The following is a 14,871-nucleotide window of genomic DNA, read 5'->3' as shown; positions in this document are numbered from 1 at the left end:
AGTCTTCAGTACCTGTGAAGTGCTTGCCCACTTCTCTGCTCAAAAAAGACTGCCACTGTGGCCAATCTGGATTCAGTTCTCTCTTTGAGGGTTCAGTTTATTGCTCAAGTAAAAATCTCAACGGGGGCAAACAACTGGTGGTGCCCACTCTCTCCTGCAGCCACAGCCATCCCCTTCCTTCCTGTAACTATCCCCTCTCTCCCTCTTTGCCACTTTCCATTGGAGAACAGCTGAGAAATGTCCAATCAAGCCCCAGGGAGAGACAGTCCTTTCCCCTAAAATACCCTCAAGAAGGGGTTTTCTCAGGGAAAATCCAAGCTGGTGAGAAAAAGAAAGATACCTAGTCCAGGCTTTCCATATGAAGAGAAAATAAGTTTCCACTCTCCAAATATCAATAACTCCAACAATAAGCCATCTTAGGCAGAACGCAGCTATGTCAACAGTCAGGACAGAGCAAAATATTTAAGAAAAATGTGCATTGTGTGGTCATCCAGTCAGGACCCAGAACTCAGAGCTGAAGAGGAAGGACTCTGCTTGTTACAAATTTCATTTAATTTAATCTTTTAAATGGCTACACAGTATTTTCATACGGATGTTTTCTATACATCTGTATCTATATTTGCATACCTAATGCTTTTTTCACCAGGTCAAAATTTTGCATGCCATATTCCAAAATGTACAGATAAAATTGAGCCTGCCACCACTGGGGGCTTTGAATGTGAGGAATGTCATAAATCATTTGAAACTAATATTGGTTTGGGGCAACATAAACAGCTTGCCCATCCTGCTTTTAGAAATCTGGAGCAAATTCTGGCCTCTCACCCCAAAGAGACCACTGCAAGGGGGAAACATAAACAATGCTGGTCAGAGGAGGAACTGGAACTCCTGCATAAATTAGAAAAACAATTCGAAGGGCAGAAAAATATTAACAAGTTGATTGGTGAGCAAATTCCAACAAAAACAGCAAAACAGATAAGTGACAAAAGGAAAGCGATTAGAGATAAGAAATGCCCGGTACGGCCTGAGGGCCACAAAAGGTGGGTGGAAGCACAGGATATAAAATCTAGCCCTGTGCGAACTAAAAGTGGCAGACTGGGATCCCTTTACTGAAAAATAATATCTGGTTGGTTGTCATCTAATAAATTGTCCATCCTCAATATGATCTTTGAAAAAGTGTTGCTAGCTAAGGAAAATTTGGAGAATTTAAATAATACAGCCATGACTGAATTTTATAACATTTTTGGGGTGTCCACTAAAAAGCAGAGACCAGGCGCAAAGCGACCAGGCGCAAAGCAACCAGAGGCCCGGAAGACCCATCCCTCTGGGCAGCAGAAGGAGTGGATGAAGAAGCGATGCAGAAAGCGGGGGAATTTCCTACAGTACCAGTGGCTGTTTCACCTGGACAGAGGGAAGCTTGCCGATATCATCCTGGACGATGTGGAATCCCTGACGTGTGATATCCCTCCTGACGAAGTGCACAAGGTGTTCAAGTCAAGATGGGAGTCCACGGGAACGTGCAATGGCCTTGGATCATTCCAATCGAGAGGGCGGACAATTCGGCATTTGACATCATGATTTATGCAAAAGAAATCGCCAAGAACATCAAAGAGATAAGTAAAATTGCTGCACCCGGTCCAGATAAAATAACTCTGAGAGAATTGACTAAAATTGACCCCCACTACAACCACCTCAAAGAACTATTTAACTTGTGGTTGCTAACTGGCATGATACCTGACTCTGTTAAAAACTGTTGGACGGTTTTAATTGCAAAATCTGCTATACTAGAACGCCTAGGTGACATCAATAACTGGCATCCAATCACTATAGGTTCCATCATTTTACGGCTGTTTTCGAGAATTATAACATCTAGATTGGCTAAGGCCTGCCCCATTAATCCCCGGCAAAGGGGCTTTATTAGATAAAAAAACTGAAAATGTAGTTGTCCTGGTTTGAGCCAGGATGAAGCCAATTTTTCTTTTTACTGATTTTTTATTTCCTTCAGTAAGCTTTCTTTTAACTAACAACAGTGTGTTCTGCTAGGCTGATAAGACAGCGGAATGTTTTTCTAACTACTGAGGCTTCAAGGCCGCACCTTCACTCTGCCGGCTCAGACACTATGGGGAGATCTGTGACCCCCCCGTAGGAGGCTGAGTTAGACAGACAGCAAAATTGGCCAAAGATATTCCATTCCATATATCTACGTAAGCTCAAAGGAAGGTCAGAGATCACAGAAGACAACTTCCTTCCTTCTTTTTCTTCCCTTCTCTTCCGTCCATGGCTGGTGTCCAGGGAGGACTCTGTTTATCCATCACCCAGCAGCTCTGGGATTCCTTGGGACTCTTCCCAGTTCAGGGAAGTGCTGTGGGAGTTGCTGGGGTGGGGGGAGGCAAGAGGCTTTTGCCCATACCTGAATCTATCTGTATATAATTGTATATATTTTCTTGTATCATTCATTAGTGTTTTAATTAAAGCTGTGTAGTTTAGTTTTCAATCCAGCCAAGTCTCTCTCTTTTTCTCTCTCTCCTTCCCTACCTGGGTGGGGGGGGAGGGGATCGAGAGCATTGTTGTCGGACCTGAGTCAAACGGTGACAGTAGTCAAAGCATTTTGCTGTAAGTACTTAACAAAAGTAAATAAATAAGATTATGAAGACACATTTGCCAATGAGCAGGAGAAAGCCATGCAGAATTTTGCTTTAAAAAGAGTGCTGTCATGCTGAAGAGCAAGTTCAGACTAATTTGGAGACAGGGAAACAGGGAAACCATGTTCACCCTGATTTATGCTGAATTCCAATGAGCCATTTCTCATTTCTAGTGAAAGCGCTAGCTGGTCATAGCAGAAATTTCACAGTGTGACTGCTCAATGCAGAGATACAGAGGCAAAAATACTACAGGGATGTCCAGACACCCACAATTTTCTGAAGGCTTTTTCTGCCCTGGTTGCAGTAGAAGAGGTCAGATTGGAGAGGGACAGTGGTTCAAAGTACAAAGTACCTGCAACTACAAATTATGAGTAAAAATTCTAATGCATGAGTACAATCTTCTGTCTGCACTTTCCTCTCGGGGGAGAAAGAAGAGGGGTAAGTGCAGGAGATATCTGAGCATGGTGAGAACTTCCCTGAACGTGGCCCAGTGCTCACAGACGGCATGCTGATGGTGTCGTTCCTGTCAAAATTTCACTTCCCGCAGTTCCTCTCCTTTTGCTGTTTCATTATTATTGATCTGGCAAAACCCGGAGCACTCTGTCTTCGGGAAGAGCAGGTAAGGGAGAGAGAGGAGCGTTCTGAGCTGATTGCCAGCTTGTAGCAGGCTTCATCTCTGATCCTTGTGGTCCCTCTAGAGGTAAAAAAAGTGTATCTATTTGTTCCTAGATATCCCGGCCGACTTCGCAAACTAGGGTAGGAGCGCGAGTTCTGAGACACAGGCATGTATCTAAGCATGTCTCGGGATGATGTTAATCTACTACAAATTGCCAGGTATTGTACCAACTTAACATACCCATCAGCTGACCATACGCTCTGGTGCTGCACTCAGCTCTGATTTGTTTCCAGCTCCTTAAACCCTGAGGCTTAAAATTTGTACTTCACAGGTTTCTTTTTCCATATATTCATCCCTTCTCCCCCAGGACTGATGTCCTCATTTTTAGACACTGAAGGCAAAATTAAAGCCACTTCAGTAAGTACTGTTATCTGATTGAACAAGACTTGACATTATCAATGTTTGTTGAAATACTTTTTTTTTGTATCATCCAACTTAAGTTTCATTACACTCAGGAAGGATATATGACTCTGTTAGTAATGAAAACAAGTAAATAAATAAATTATATTCTAGGAGCACTGAATCTTTTGCTTCTTTCTCACAGTGATTACATATTGATCACAACGAGATTGTCAAGAGAAAAGCTAGCAACAAAAGCTCTTTGTCTGATTGCTGTACTGCTGATTGGCAGCATTTCACAGTATGCATACCCAATTTCACACACACACACCCAAATACTTATGCCTTCTGCTTTTCAGACTTGCAGAGTCAATGGAGCTATAAGCCACCAGCTTCTCACTTTGCTGTCACCAGATGAACTGTGCAGTTCAAATCAGCATGGCACCCAGAGGAGCTGCAAAGGATTTTGCCATGGCATTTCTGGGGAACTGAGATGGATCCTTGCTAAAGAACAGAGATAAAAAAATGTACATGTACAATGCTAGAAGCCAGAGCCAATGCAAGCCTGAGAGCAGTACTTTGCACCGTGCTTCTGGAGGCTGTAGCAGTCTGAATCTGCCTGGGAGTGCAGCTGCTGAGTCACAGGCTGCATCACTCCAAACCTGAGTCATTGGTATCAGCACTAATTTCTCACCACAGCCCTGCACTACATCCGAGTCAATCAATCTGAGCATCTCAGGAGACTCAACAGCATAAGTGTTCTGAAGCAAACACGTTTATAGCAATACCAGTCTTCTCAAGCCAAGATATAATTTATTAGCTAACAAAATTAAATACTTGTGCACGTAGCTTAAGTATTACAAATGGGGAGAGCCAGAAAAAAAAAGAAATATACAAAAAGCACCTTTATCTAGCCTGTCAGCTTTCCCTGGATCAGCATGGTGGCCTCTTTTAAAATATGTGAACATGAATTGAGATAGAATTCCAGTTATAAGCCTCAAAAGGTTTTGTTAGAAGGAATAAATCTGTAGAAAAGGATAAAGAGAGTTAAGAAAAGGGCTTGGGATTTGTTTGTTGTTTTTAATTAAATTGTTTCCTCCTTCTATTTAAACCAGCATATTCTGTGAATACTGCTGAAAGAGCAACATCATTAGATACTACTGGAGAATTAAAGGCCAGTGGCAGTATGAGATTTGACAGCTCTAGAAATAGAAGCATTTCATTTATCAGGAAAATGACCATGACAAGTTCAGCAAATTTCAGCCCAGTTCCTCCATCATTCCCAGCCAGGGTTTTACAAGTAGACACCACAACAGTCCTCACAGCAAGCCATATTGATGCTCTTCCTAAATCCTGGTCCTCAAAGTAGCCAGGAGTGTGTTACCCTAAATCCATTTGCTTCACCTTGCAAACAGCCTGCAGACAGTTAGTGTAAGGGTGGCTGGGAACATACTGAGAAGGGAAGATGCACTAGAGCCATGCTAAGCCTTAAACCACACTGGGGCAAGCAGCATCCTTTGTGCCTCCAAAGATAGCTTCCATTCCTGCATCTGGTGGGACAGGCTCAGTGATTGTTCAGACAATTAATATTATCTCTAGGCCCTCAAAATAGCATGTGTACATAACCATTCAGTCTTCAGCTTCTGAAATAATTTATTTTCCTCAAATATATCATTAATAACCCAGGTGAATAGGGTTCTGGGAGATACAGACCTACTCACTCAGATTACAGCTATTCCTGCAGCAGGGAATGGGGAGTGCTTCTGGTGCAAGTGGCACTGTAAGTAATAAATTCCACATTAAAGACTACAGACTTTTGACAACTTAAGAACAATAATTTCTTAGTATCAAAACTCCAACTCATTTAAGTAGGAACAGAACCAAGCTGTTGTTCTTAACTAGCACCAGACTTAAAAATCTGGATTATTGTGAGCTCTCAATTAAACTTTGATAATTATATCTTCATGACATGTTTCAATTTCGCTAATACAGTCCTTCAACATTTTATTAATTTCACTAAGCAACCTGGCTACTTCCCAGCTGGCTGGAAGCAGGTCAAAGTTAGGCAATGCTTCAGGGTGGGCCCTTGACAGATATGAGTAATTACCCTGGAATCTTAGTCCTGAGAACTCTTTCTAAATTACTTGAAATATATGCCACATTACATTGCAGTTTCCAAACTGACATTTTCTCTCCATATCAGGCTCTTAGTTAAGTAAGTAGGTTAGGTGTTCATGAGAAAATCCTGGTTGGAATTATGGTATTTATTCCTCTATATCAAAAGGAAGCTAAAAATAAGAAGGCAGGACAAACTCTGTGTTCTTCTGCACTACTGCTCAGTTCATTTAGCTGTTCCTCACAATACAGTTAAATAAAAAAGTGATGATTCCATTACATTATAAAATTAAGCTCAATACACTTAGACAGATTTATGTTGAAAACAGTCCCAATTTGAACACAGTTGAAAACAGATGCATGCACTGCACGTAACTTTCCCTACTTTCCTGATCACATGTTGCTGACTTGCTCCCGCATTTTCTCTGCCTAAGTATGTCTTACACAGTGAAATGTACGTTGCTATTATTAAATTCTACATCATGACGGAAGCAGCCTCATGGGAAATACAAAATCAAATGGGATGGGGACAGTGAAATAATGTTTCTCCTCTCATGAAGAGGATGTTGTAGCTGTGCTTGAGAACTCTGTCGATTTATTTTGCTTTCTGCACCCTCAGAATATTTCACTGCTTGCCCTCATCTAACTGCAGACCATTAGTGAGCCAAAAACGTGTATTTTGGCTTTGGGAAGTACTCACAAACCACTAGAGAAAGGCCATGAAATAATGTTCAGTATGACCTAATCTGAACTCAGAAGCAAAATCAGTGGATTCTTTCATTACTTCCCCTGTGTTTTTTTCTCTAAATTCAATCTTTATTACAGTTCCATAAAGCTGAGCAAGAAGGATGTCATTCTATCTTTTTAAAATAATTTCAGGTTTCAGTCTCTTCCACTGATGGTAAAAAAAAAAAAATCACAAAAAAATCAAAGCCTTCATTGTCTTTTTGTTTCCAGTTACTACATTAAACGTTGCTCCATCTTCTGTACTCTTTAAGAAAAAGCCTGCCACCTCATCTCATGTTACTTATTTTATTACAATGGAAGTATTTAGATTAGTAGACTTGCAGGATTATTTGCATCCAGTGATGGGATGGCATGACTCTCACTCAGTTACTTGGCCCATAGCTAACAGAACAAGGACATGAAAATCAGAAACACAGAAGATGCAAACGTTCTTACCCATGGCTTGCCCGGGCACTTCCACCTATGCACTGTTGAATCAACCAGCAGTAGAAAGTTTATCTGTATCAGGACCTATACAGATCACATTTAAATGTGAGTAAAATAGAGCAAAGCATAAACTACAGAGCTTGTACTGGTTTTATAATTTTATGAGAGCTTTATGTTGGCTGACAGAGAACAGGAGATTCCTGTTTGCATATAATGTAACTGCAGCACTAACAGATAATTGTTGATACAACGAGCACAAGCATAACCCAATTAAATGTGAATTATCAGAGAAACTGTATTCTAGATCAAAGCTCTGGGTCATGCAGCAACACATATTTAAACCACTTGTAGGAGTCCCAAAGTTGAGGTTAGTATTTCACTAAACCACAAGCCAAATTGGTTCCAGTATCAGTGGCTCTATGTCTGCAGCATTATACCTCTGATTTTCATAGCAAAATTAATAATGTAAATCTAAGCAAAATCTGAGGTGGTTCGTTGTTTGTTGTGGTTTTTTTCATTTCATTTCATTTCTAGATCACCACCATGGAAATGCCTATCTGAAATCTTTCATAAACATGGTCAGGCAGTAAAACCTAAATTTAAAAAGTTGGTCTCATCTGACATGCATTTTTTCCATATTTAGACCCTGTGATCTAACATATATTTTGATCTAGCAGTAAACATACGATGTGTGAAAACCCAACTTTTTCATGGTGACCCCAACCAAGTACATCAGTGTTTGAGCACTGCTCTGATCAGTCTCTGAGGATTTACCAGTTCATGTTGTCACCTATTAATCACCTGCTTCTGCTCTCCTTCAACTTCATCCTACCATATGCACCACTCCTTGATCAATCATCTGCAGATACATATTCACCCCAACATTTCTGAGATGCATTTCCCTTCACCTTCTGCGGTCCAGAGCTCTTGCTCCACTACAGCACTATGTAGACTCACAAAAAGCCAATCAAGCATATAAACAGACTGACACATGCAACAGGATAACTTTAAATGGGAGTGATTATGTTTATAATTTTTTTAAAAATAGGGTCAGAACTCAGTTCAATTCTGGTGGTTACTTACGAAAATAATCAGGAAACAAAAATAATACCACTTGGCTTTTATAGCTAAGTAACACAGTAAATTGCAAACTGCAGATGGTAAACTCAAAAGAATGCTACAAGCATTTTCAAGCAAACAATAAATTACCAAAAATGTAACAAATCTCCATAAAACAACACCCAGCAATATCAATCAAATTATTTCTTACAAGCAATACTTACTCTAATCATGGTCACATACTAAGCAACGCAATGAATCAAAGATTGACTTTTGTTTTGAAATTGTTGGACCATCACTTAAAGGAAAAAACACAAGCAGGCATTTCTTAAGACTGAAGCCATTAGTGAGAGGAGAAACATGAAGTGTTAGTCTGCTTTCTTGCCAGAGAGACTCTTGTACAAATTTTAAATATGGTAATGAGTGTTTCAGAGATACTGTTTATTTACCATATTTCCATCTCTCATTTCAGACTGAGATTTATATAATTTTTTCATATGCAGCATTTCTCACTCAAAATGCTAAGCAAATTTGAATCCATTTTGCCAACAGCACAAAAGAGATGGTTCTCACATGTTGCCCTCAAAGTAATTCTGAATGGGATAGGAAAACAAACGTACAACTTTATTATAAATTGTGTAGACAATCACAGCAATGCAATCTGCAAAGCAACTAACCAGAGCCTGCTCACAGATGCACTTCGACTCTTGAGAGCATTTCTCCTCTATGACTGAGGTTGGTTAACTTGCAGAATGAGCAATGTCACACACTGGTGATGGGAGAGATTGCCCTTTTCTTTCTATCTTCCTAGACGAGAACCTGTCTTAATATTCTCTCTTTCCTCATTGTCAGAGAAACAGTCAGTGCTGATTAATTAAAAAATAATTAAAAAAAAAACCACCTTACTACTGAACCCTTCCTCCCGTAAGGTGTTAACTACCTGTTTGAAGCACTGTTCATCAAACAGTCCCAGAGACCATAATACAAAATGGGTGTTGCAGCTTCAGATGAGAGTACCACTGGCAATAAGCTGTGAAACCAGAGTTTGGGTTCATTTTGCCCTTCCGTCCAGACATCCTTTTGTTCCTTTAACACCCTTTTTTAAAAAGTCATCACAGTGCTTTTTTACAGTATCCAGATGGAGGTATGTTTCTGCATTTTTAAATAAAGCCGTGGGTGTAATGAGTCACAATGCAAAGAGTGAAAATAAAGAGTACTGACTCATGTCTATTAAAACATGTCTCAACTAGACATGCTATGACTAGATAATTATGCAGTGAATAGCATAAGAAGATATTAAGAAGCAAAAGTAAAGATCTGTTTGTCCATACAGCTTGATAAAGATACATCCACATACTACCACATATGACATAGTTAATGAGCTCCTTCAACACATGGCCATGTGCCTGACAGTAAAATGTGTCCCAAACATATAAATATCTCAAATTCTTTCAGCATAGTGCAATGCAAAGATGACCTTAGAAGCTCCTGGCCTCTGGCTATCAGATGCAGAATTGGCCATATCCATCAGACACCGTTGCAAACCAGATCCCAGATCTCCTCATGATCAGTGATTAGATTAGGAGATGCTACTCCTGCATACTGCAGCCCCGAACCACAAGTTTATCACTACCAATGCAACCAAATAAACTTCAGCACTTCTAAATAACAGATCAAGGAGCACATTACTTGAAACATGCATAAACCCATCAGGATTTGGCAAGATTTATCCCAGTCTCAACTCCGCTGAAATATATTCTTCTTCTTTTTTGTTGTTTTTTTTTTCCTTTGTGTACACAGAGTAAACCATGCTGTGACCCTGGCAAACATCCTGGAAGAGAGTGCAACATTGACCAGCCAGCACTGCAGGGAAGCTGAGGACTCCCACAGTGGCAAGGTGAACATGAGCCAGCAGGATGCCCTGGCCCTGAAGAAGGCAAACAGCATCAAGACAACGATAGCAAAAGAATCAAAAGAAGCAATTATGACCCTCTACTCAGCACTCACAGCACCACATCTAGAATACTGCATCCGGCTTTGAGATCCACTCCTCCCCCCAACGAAGACACTGACTAACTGGAGGAAAGGCATCAGATGGCCACCAAGGTGGTTAAATACTGGAGCACTTGCCCTTTGAAGAGAGTGATCTGGGCTTGTTCAACCCAGAGACAGCTGCAAAAGGACTTAATAGCAGCCCTCCCTTACCTAAAAGAAAGTACAGTGCTCTACACATCCCTGCGTTACTCCTTGAAAACAGCTCAGTAAGTTGTCAGAACAATCAGAGGATATTACTGGTTACTTTCACTAGTAGCAGTTGTGTTTTCCACTTGTGCCTGGCTACAGAGTTGAAAACCTACTAGTCAAGTACTTCAACAAGAAGCACTGCAAAGACCAAATACCCCTGTGTCTGTGAGCCCACATCTGCATGCAGCTCTCCTCCATGACAACTACTAGTAGACAAAAGCATTAACTTTGTGGTACTACGCTTGGGCTGGCTCCTAATTTGGATATTATATAAAAAAAATAATAATCTTCTTTGCTGGACCTTAAGTTTAAAATTAAAAGGAACAAGCCACTTTGCCCCACTTAAATTCTTAAATTCAAACCACATTTGACAGGAACAACATCCTAATTGCTCTACCCTGAGTTAACTGCACAACAAGTAACCTTTCCTAAATTCCAGTCAAGTGAGCTGAAGCCTTCCAAGCAGGAAGTACATATATGCTTTATATGCAAAATTCCTCTGGCCTTTTGAGTTACTGGCAAAGTTATTTCCTAAACCCTGAGTGTGAATTACAGAAAAGAAGAACCCCTCAGTACAAATTATGTCCACCAACACTCTTCAACTTACATGAACATTTCCTTCATCCAACACATTATCAAAAATGCATACATTTATCCTAATGCCAAATAAAAACATTAATGGGCACACATTTTTAGAATAGCTTTCCAGAGGAATAACTGTTTATTAAAATGCTTTGTGAAATGCATGTATCGTTCAGGCCAGAGCATTTTCAGATGCTTTCTCTCTTAATACCCATATTAAAAACTGAAGTATTTACCAGCTAAGTTCAAATCTAATAATCACATTTTAGTAGCTATTCCAGGAATCCAAATCAAATACAATATTTAAAATCTTACCCACAGAATACCTTTAACATCCAATACAGGCATTTGCAAATACAACCCTGGAGTACTTGCAGTCACCCTCACTAATGCTTCTGAAGTGTTATGACTCTTTTTACCAACACGACACATTTCATCTACCACTATGCTGCAAAAGAGCTCTGTGAGTAGTTACAGTCCTGTCTTTAGAATGATTCATTCCCTTTAATTAAATGCCCTTGAAATATTACTGCTACAGATGTCATCAGATGCAGCCTTTGTTTGAAAATAATATCAACAAGTACAGTAACAAAAACAACTGAGATTCTCTTACATTATAGCTCCAAATATGCAGTCCTTCAAAAATGCCTTTTACAGTTACCATCTCTTCACTCAGATGAGAACAACCAAGAAGCAAAAAATCAAAAGCAAAAAACAATAAACAAAACAATAATTAACATAAGTGATTGAGCAGTTATTTATATATTTCTTTCAGTGCTACATCACCTCAGAATTCAGTTTCTGCCCTGGACTCCACTTACATACCTGAAGTGACTGGTACATCTAATTCTGTCAGTCAAGACAAATCCAGACTTGAAAGATGTCTATTATAACAATAGACGCAGAAGAAAAACAATGTGTCAGTCTTCAGGAACTGTGAACCACTACTCTGTGGTTGATGTACCATTAACACTAAAACAATATACCAGAAGTAGTATAGTAGGAGGAAAACGTTTCTAATTTAGAGACACGATGGTTGTCAAGAGCAGAGTATTTGCTGTACTTGGCAATTACCTGCAAGTTCTTAATTTGTATGTTAAAAGCCACATTTCTTTTTTTTCACAGGCCAAGAAGAACCACGAAAAAGTCAGGGATGGAAAAAGTAGCTTAAACACATAAATACATGACTCAATTTCTGAGATATATATCTAACCTCCAAGTAACTACAAAGAGAAGTCAGCTCATCCACCATGTCTGAAATTGTGGTAGGACTATAACCTGGGAGTTACAGGTCCATAAATTTTAAGACTTGAACAGCACTCTCTTTAGAAGATTCCACAAAAACGTTATAAGCATTTTCACCCACATTTTGCAGGTTCACTTCTAGCCTGTTTTAGACGTAGTTCAGCGTAAATTTTTTTCTTGGGGAATTCCAAGAATAACGGTGCTTCTTGCTATCTGGCACCTTTTCAAAGCACAGACAGCAGCTCTGACAGCAAATCTCATTTCCCCCCTCAAGACACACGTATTTGCTTAGGTGATTCATGGCCATTTACAGAAAGAGGATACCCATTTCAAAATGACTGCACAACAGTCAGTTCTGTTTTATATTGTCTCAGCTTCCACATACCGCACATAAGTGGAAAACTTCACACTGCCAGTTTCTTGCTAATGAAAACCTAACTACTGCCACTGTAAGTAACATGTAACATCCTCTGTTTATTCAAATGACTATGTTTTGATTCTGCCGTGACTTACACACAGGAGACAAGGGTGGGAATGCTTAGAGAACTGTACATAGTCTTGACCACCAAAAGCAGATAAATTCTGCACCAGCAAAAAAATACCACTGCTTATTAACTTTTAGGACTTTGTAAGTCATGCAAAGAAGCTGTATTAACCTATTTGCCTTACAGCTGCACTATTCCCGTTCCCATTTAAACCCTTAAACCCTGATCTTTGAACCACTGGACTCTGAAAGCAACCAGCCTCAGTTTGGAGGCTCCCAGATTCAGTTCCTCCAGCCAGGGTTAAGGTGCAAACAGAGATGTATGTTTCCTCCGTGTAGTAACATGGCTGTACAGAGGTGCTTTGGCTTTTTCAACAGGATTATTTTCTGGGTGCCTCCAAGGTAAGAAAAACACCTGCTAGGGGCAATTCTACAGGATGATGAGACCCTTTACAAACTTATCCTTTCATTGCATGAAAAGGAGACACATGTAACAGTTCACAAGATCAACAGCTTGATTAAAAAAGGGTGTAATGGGTGCATAGCAACTTGGAAAAAGGCAGTGAAGAAGCGTTACAAGAATCTGAAATAGGTAGTTCCACAGCTCAGTCATCTTTGTAGTGTAACATAACTATGGAATCATTGTTCTTCTCAATTATCATATATAAATGTAATAGCTCTCAAGAGTACACAGCTTTGTCAGGATGATGCTTCCTATTCAAGTCAGACAAGTGCATCTGAGAAATAAGCCACCAAGTATGCACTTTCCCAACCCCACCTCACAGTTCAGCAACAGACTAATCCACATGGCAGTCAAAAAGCTCCAGGGGAAGGCAGCAGTGCTAATAGTAATTTCTCCTAATATCAAGAGTAGAAACATCACTTCCCTGTTTGGGCCCATTATAACAGATTTTTAGTGTGCTCCTCTTCAAGCAGGCAATACATTTTTTAATACCATAAAGGTGTTGTGAATTACTATACCTTCATTTTGAACCTGTTTTTAAGATTTATCCTACCTTTGAAATAATGTTAATTTGGTAATGTTCTTTGATAATAACTATTTTTTAAATCAAAATTAGCTTGAGCATGCACTTTCCAATACGAGAATTGTCCATAGATCTAATATAGCTAATCAAAGTAGCTGAAGTATTTTCTCAATTATGTATTCATGCACAAAAATATACTAACACTTTTTCACGTTTTTTTCCTTCTGAAAACTATGTAGCATTATACAACAAAATCTCAGAAACAGAAACTGCCCAAGAATGTGCCCTCAAAAACAAGGCCTTCCACCCATAAGCAGACCTCCTCGGGTAAGAAAGACCACTGCAGTCTGCAGGACAACCCATTAAAGTTAGACATGAGTGTTTAAAGGAAAAGGCTTTCATAGCTATGGCTACAGAGTCATTAAACTGGTTATGTAAAAAAAACTGGTTTCCATTGTATTAATTAAAAAAAATCTGAGCATGGGTAGAAATTAAAAATTAAATGTACTACCTTAACATAAATTCCATCCAAAGCATTTCTTCATCACTTTGCATTGCTTGTTGTAGGAGGCTTTACAGTCTCGTTAGCCAGTCATTTGGGTATTTGGGAATTCAAAGATAAAAACCACTATAAAGCAACAAGTATCACTTCATAAGATCTCCAGAGCAGGGGCTTACTAACAATTGAAAGGCATTTAGAAGCAGGCCCTCTGGATAAAAAACAGGTGCTTAGCACCTAGTTCTACACCAGATGCACAAGTGGGAGCTCCTTTAGGTAATCAACCCTCAGAATGTGGAGGCCTCTTCAGGTGAGCAACTCAGGGTATTTAAAAGGGGGATCAATGCTATTAGAAACCTTCTCCCTGAACTTCGCTAGCAGTGAGCTAGCTCACTTACAAAATAAATCTAAAACTTGAGCCTCACAGCTCTTGCAGCCCAAAAATGTTATGTTCTTAACTGCCAAAGGGAAAACACATCTGAAGCGTAAGAGAGCTGAATGATGGGGGGGCTCTGAGCAACCTGGTCGAGCGGAAGGTGTCCCTGCCCAAGGCAGAGGAGCTAGACCGAGACAGACCATCTTGCAGGCTCCTTCACAACCCAAAGCGTCCTGCGGCACCACCACCCTATGTGCAAAAAGCGTTACAGTCAAACCAAAAAGGGAACGAGACAACAGAAAGCACAAAAATAAGAGAAACGAGTGCTCTCTGGGCTCAGGGGGCTGAGCCCCGCCGCGCTCTCGCCAAGAGGACCCCCGAGGCCCCGCAGGAGCTGTTACGCCACGCCCAGGGTCCCGCAGACAGCGAAGCGAAGGCCCCGACTCCCCCGGCC

At 40.2% G+C, this 14,871-nt stretch overlaps 1 protein-coding gene across 1 annotated transcript in view; it reads left to right on the top strand.

The window, feature by feature from the left end:
• Positions 1-3,144: 3,144 nt before the first annotated feature.
• The window catches only part of CCNJ (cyclin J), a 38,039-nt gene continuing 26,312 nt past the window's right edge, over positions 3,145-14,871 (top strand). The window contains exon 1 of the mRNA XM_010000127.1: positions 3,145-3,258. Coding sequence (XP_009998429.1) covers positions 3,145-3,258 — 114 coding nt within the window. The remainder of the gene's footprint in view (positions 3,259-14,871) is intronic.

This window comes from Chaetura pelagica, unplaced genomic scaffold, assembly GCF_000747805.2.
Source record: "Chaetura pelagica isolate M959 unplaced genomic scaffold, ChaPel_1.0 scaffold436, whole genome shotgun sequence".
In the NCBI taxonomy this organism is placed as follows: Eukaryota; Metazoa; Chordata; class Aves; order Apodiformes; family Apodidae; genus Chaetura; species Chaetura pelagica.
The sequence above is the reverse complement of the archived record's forward strand: the minus strand, read 5'-3'. Positions and strand labels throughout refer to the sequence as shown.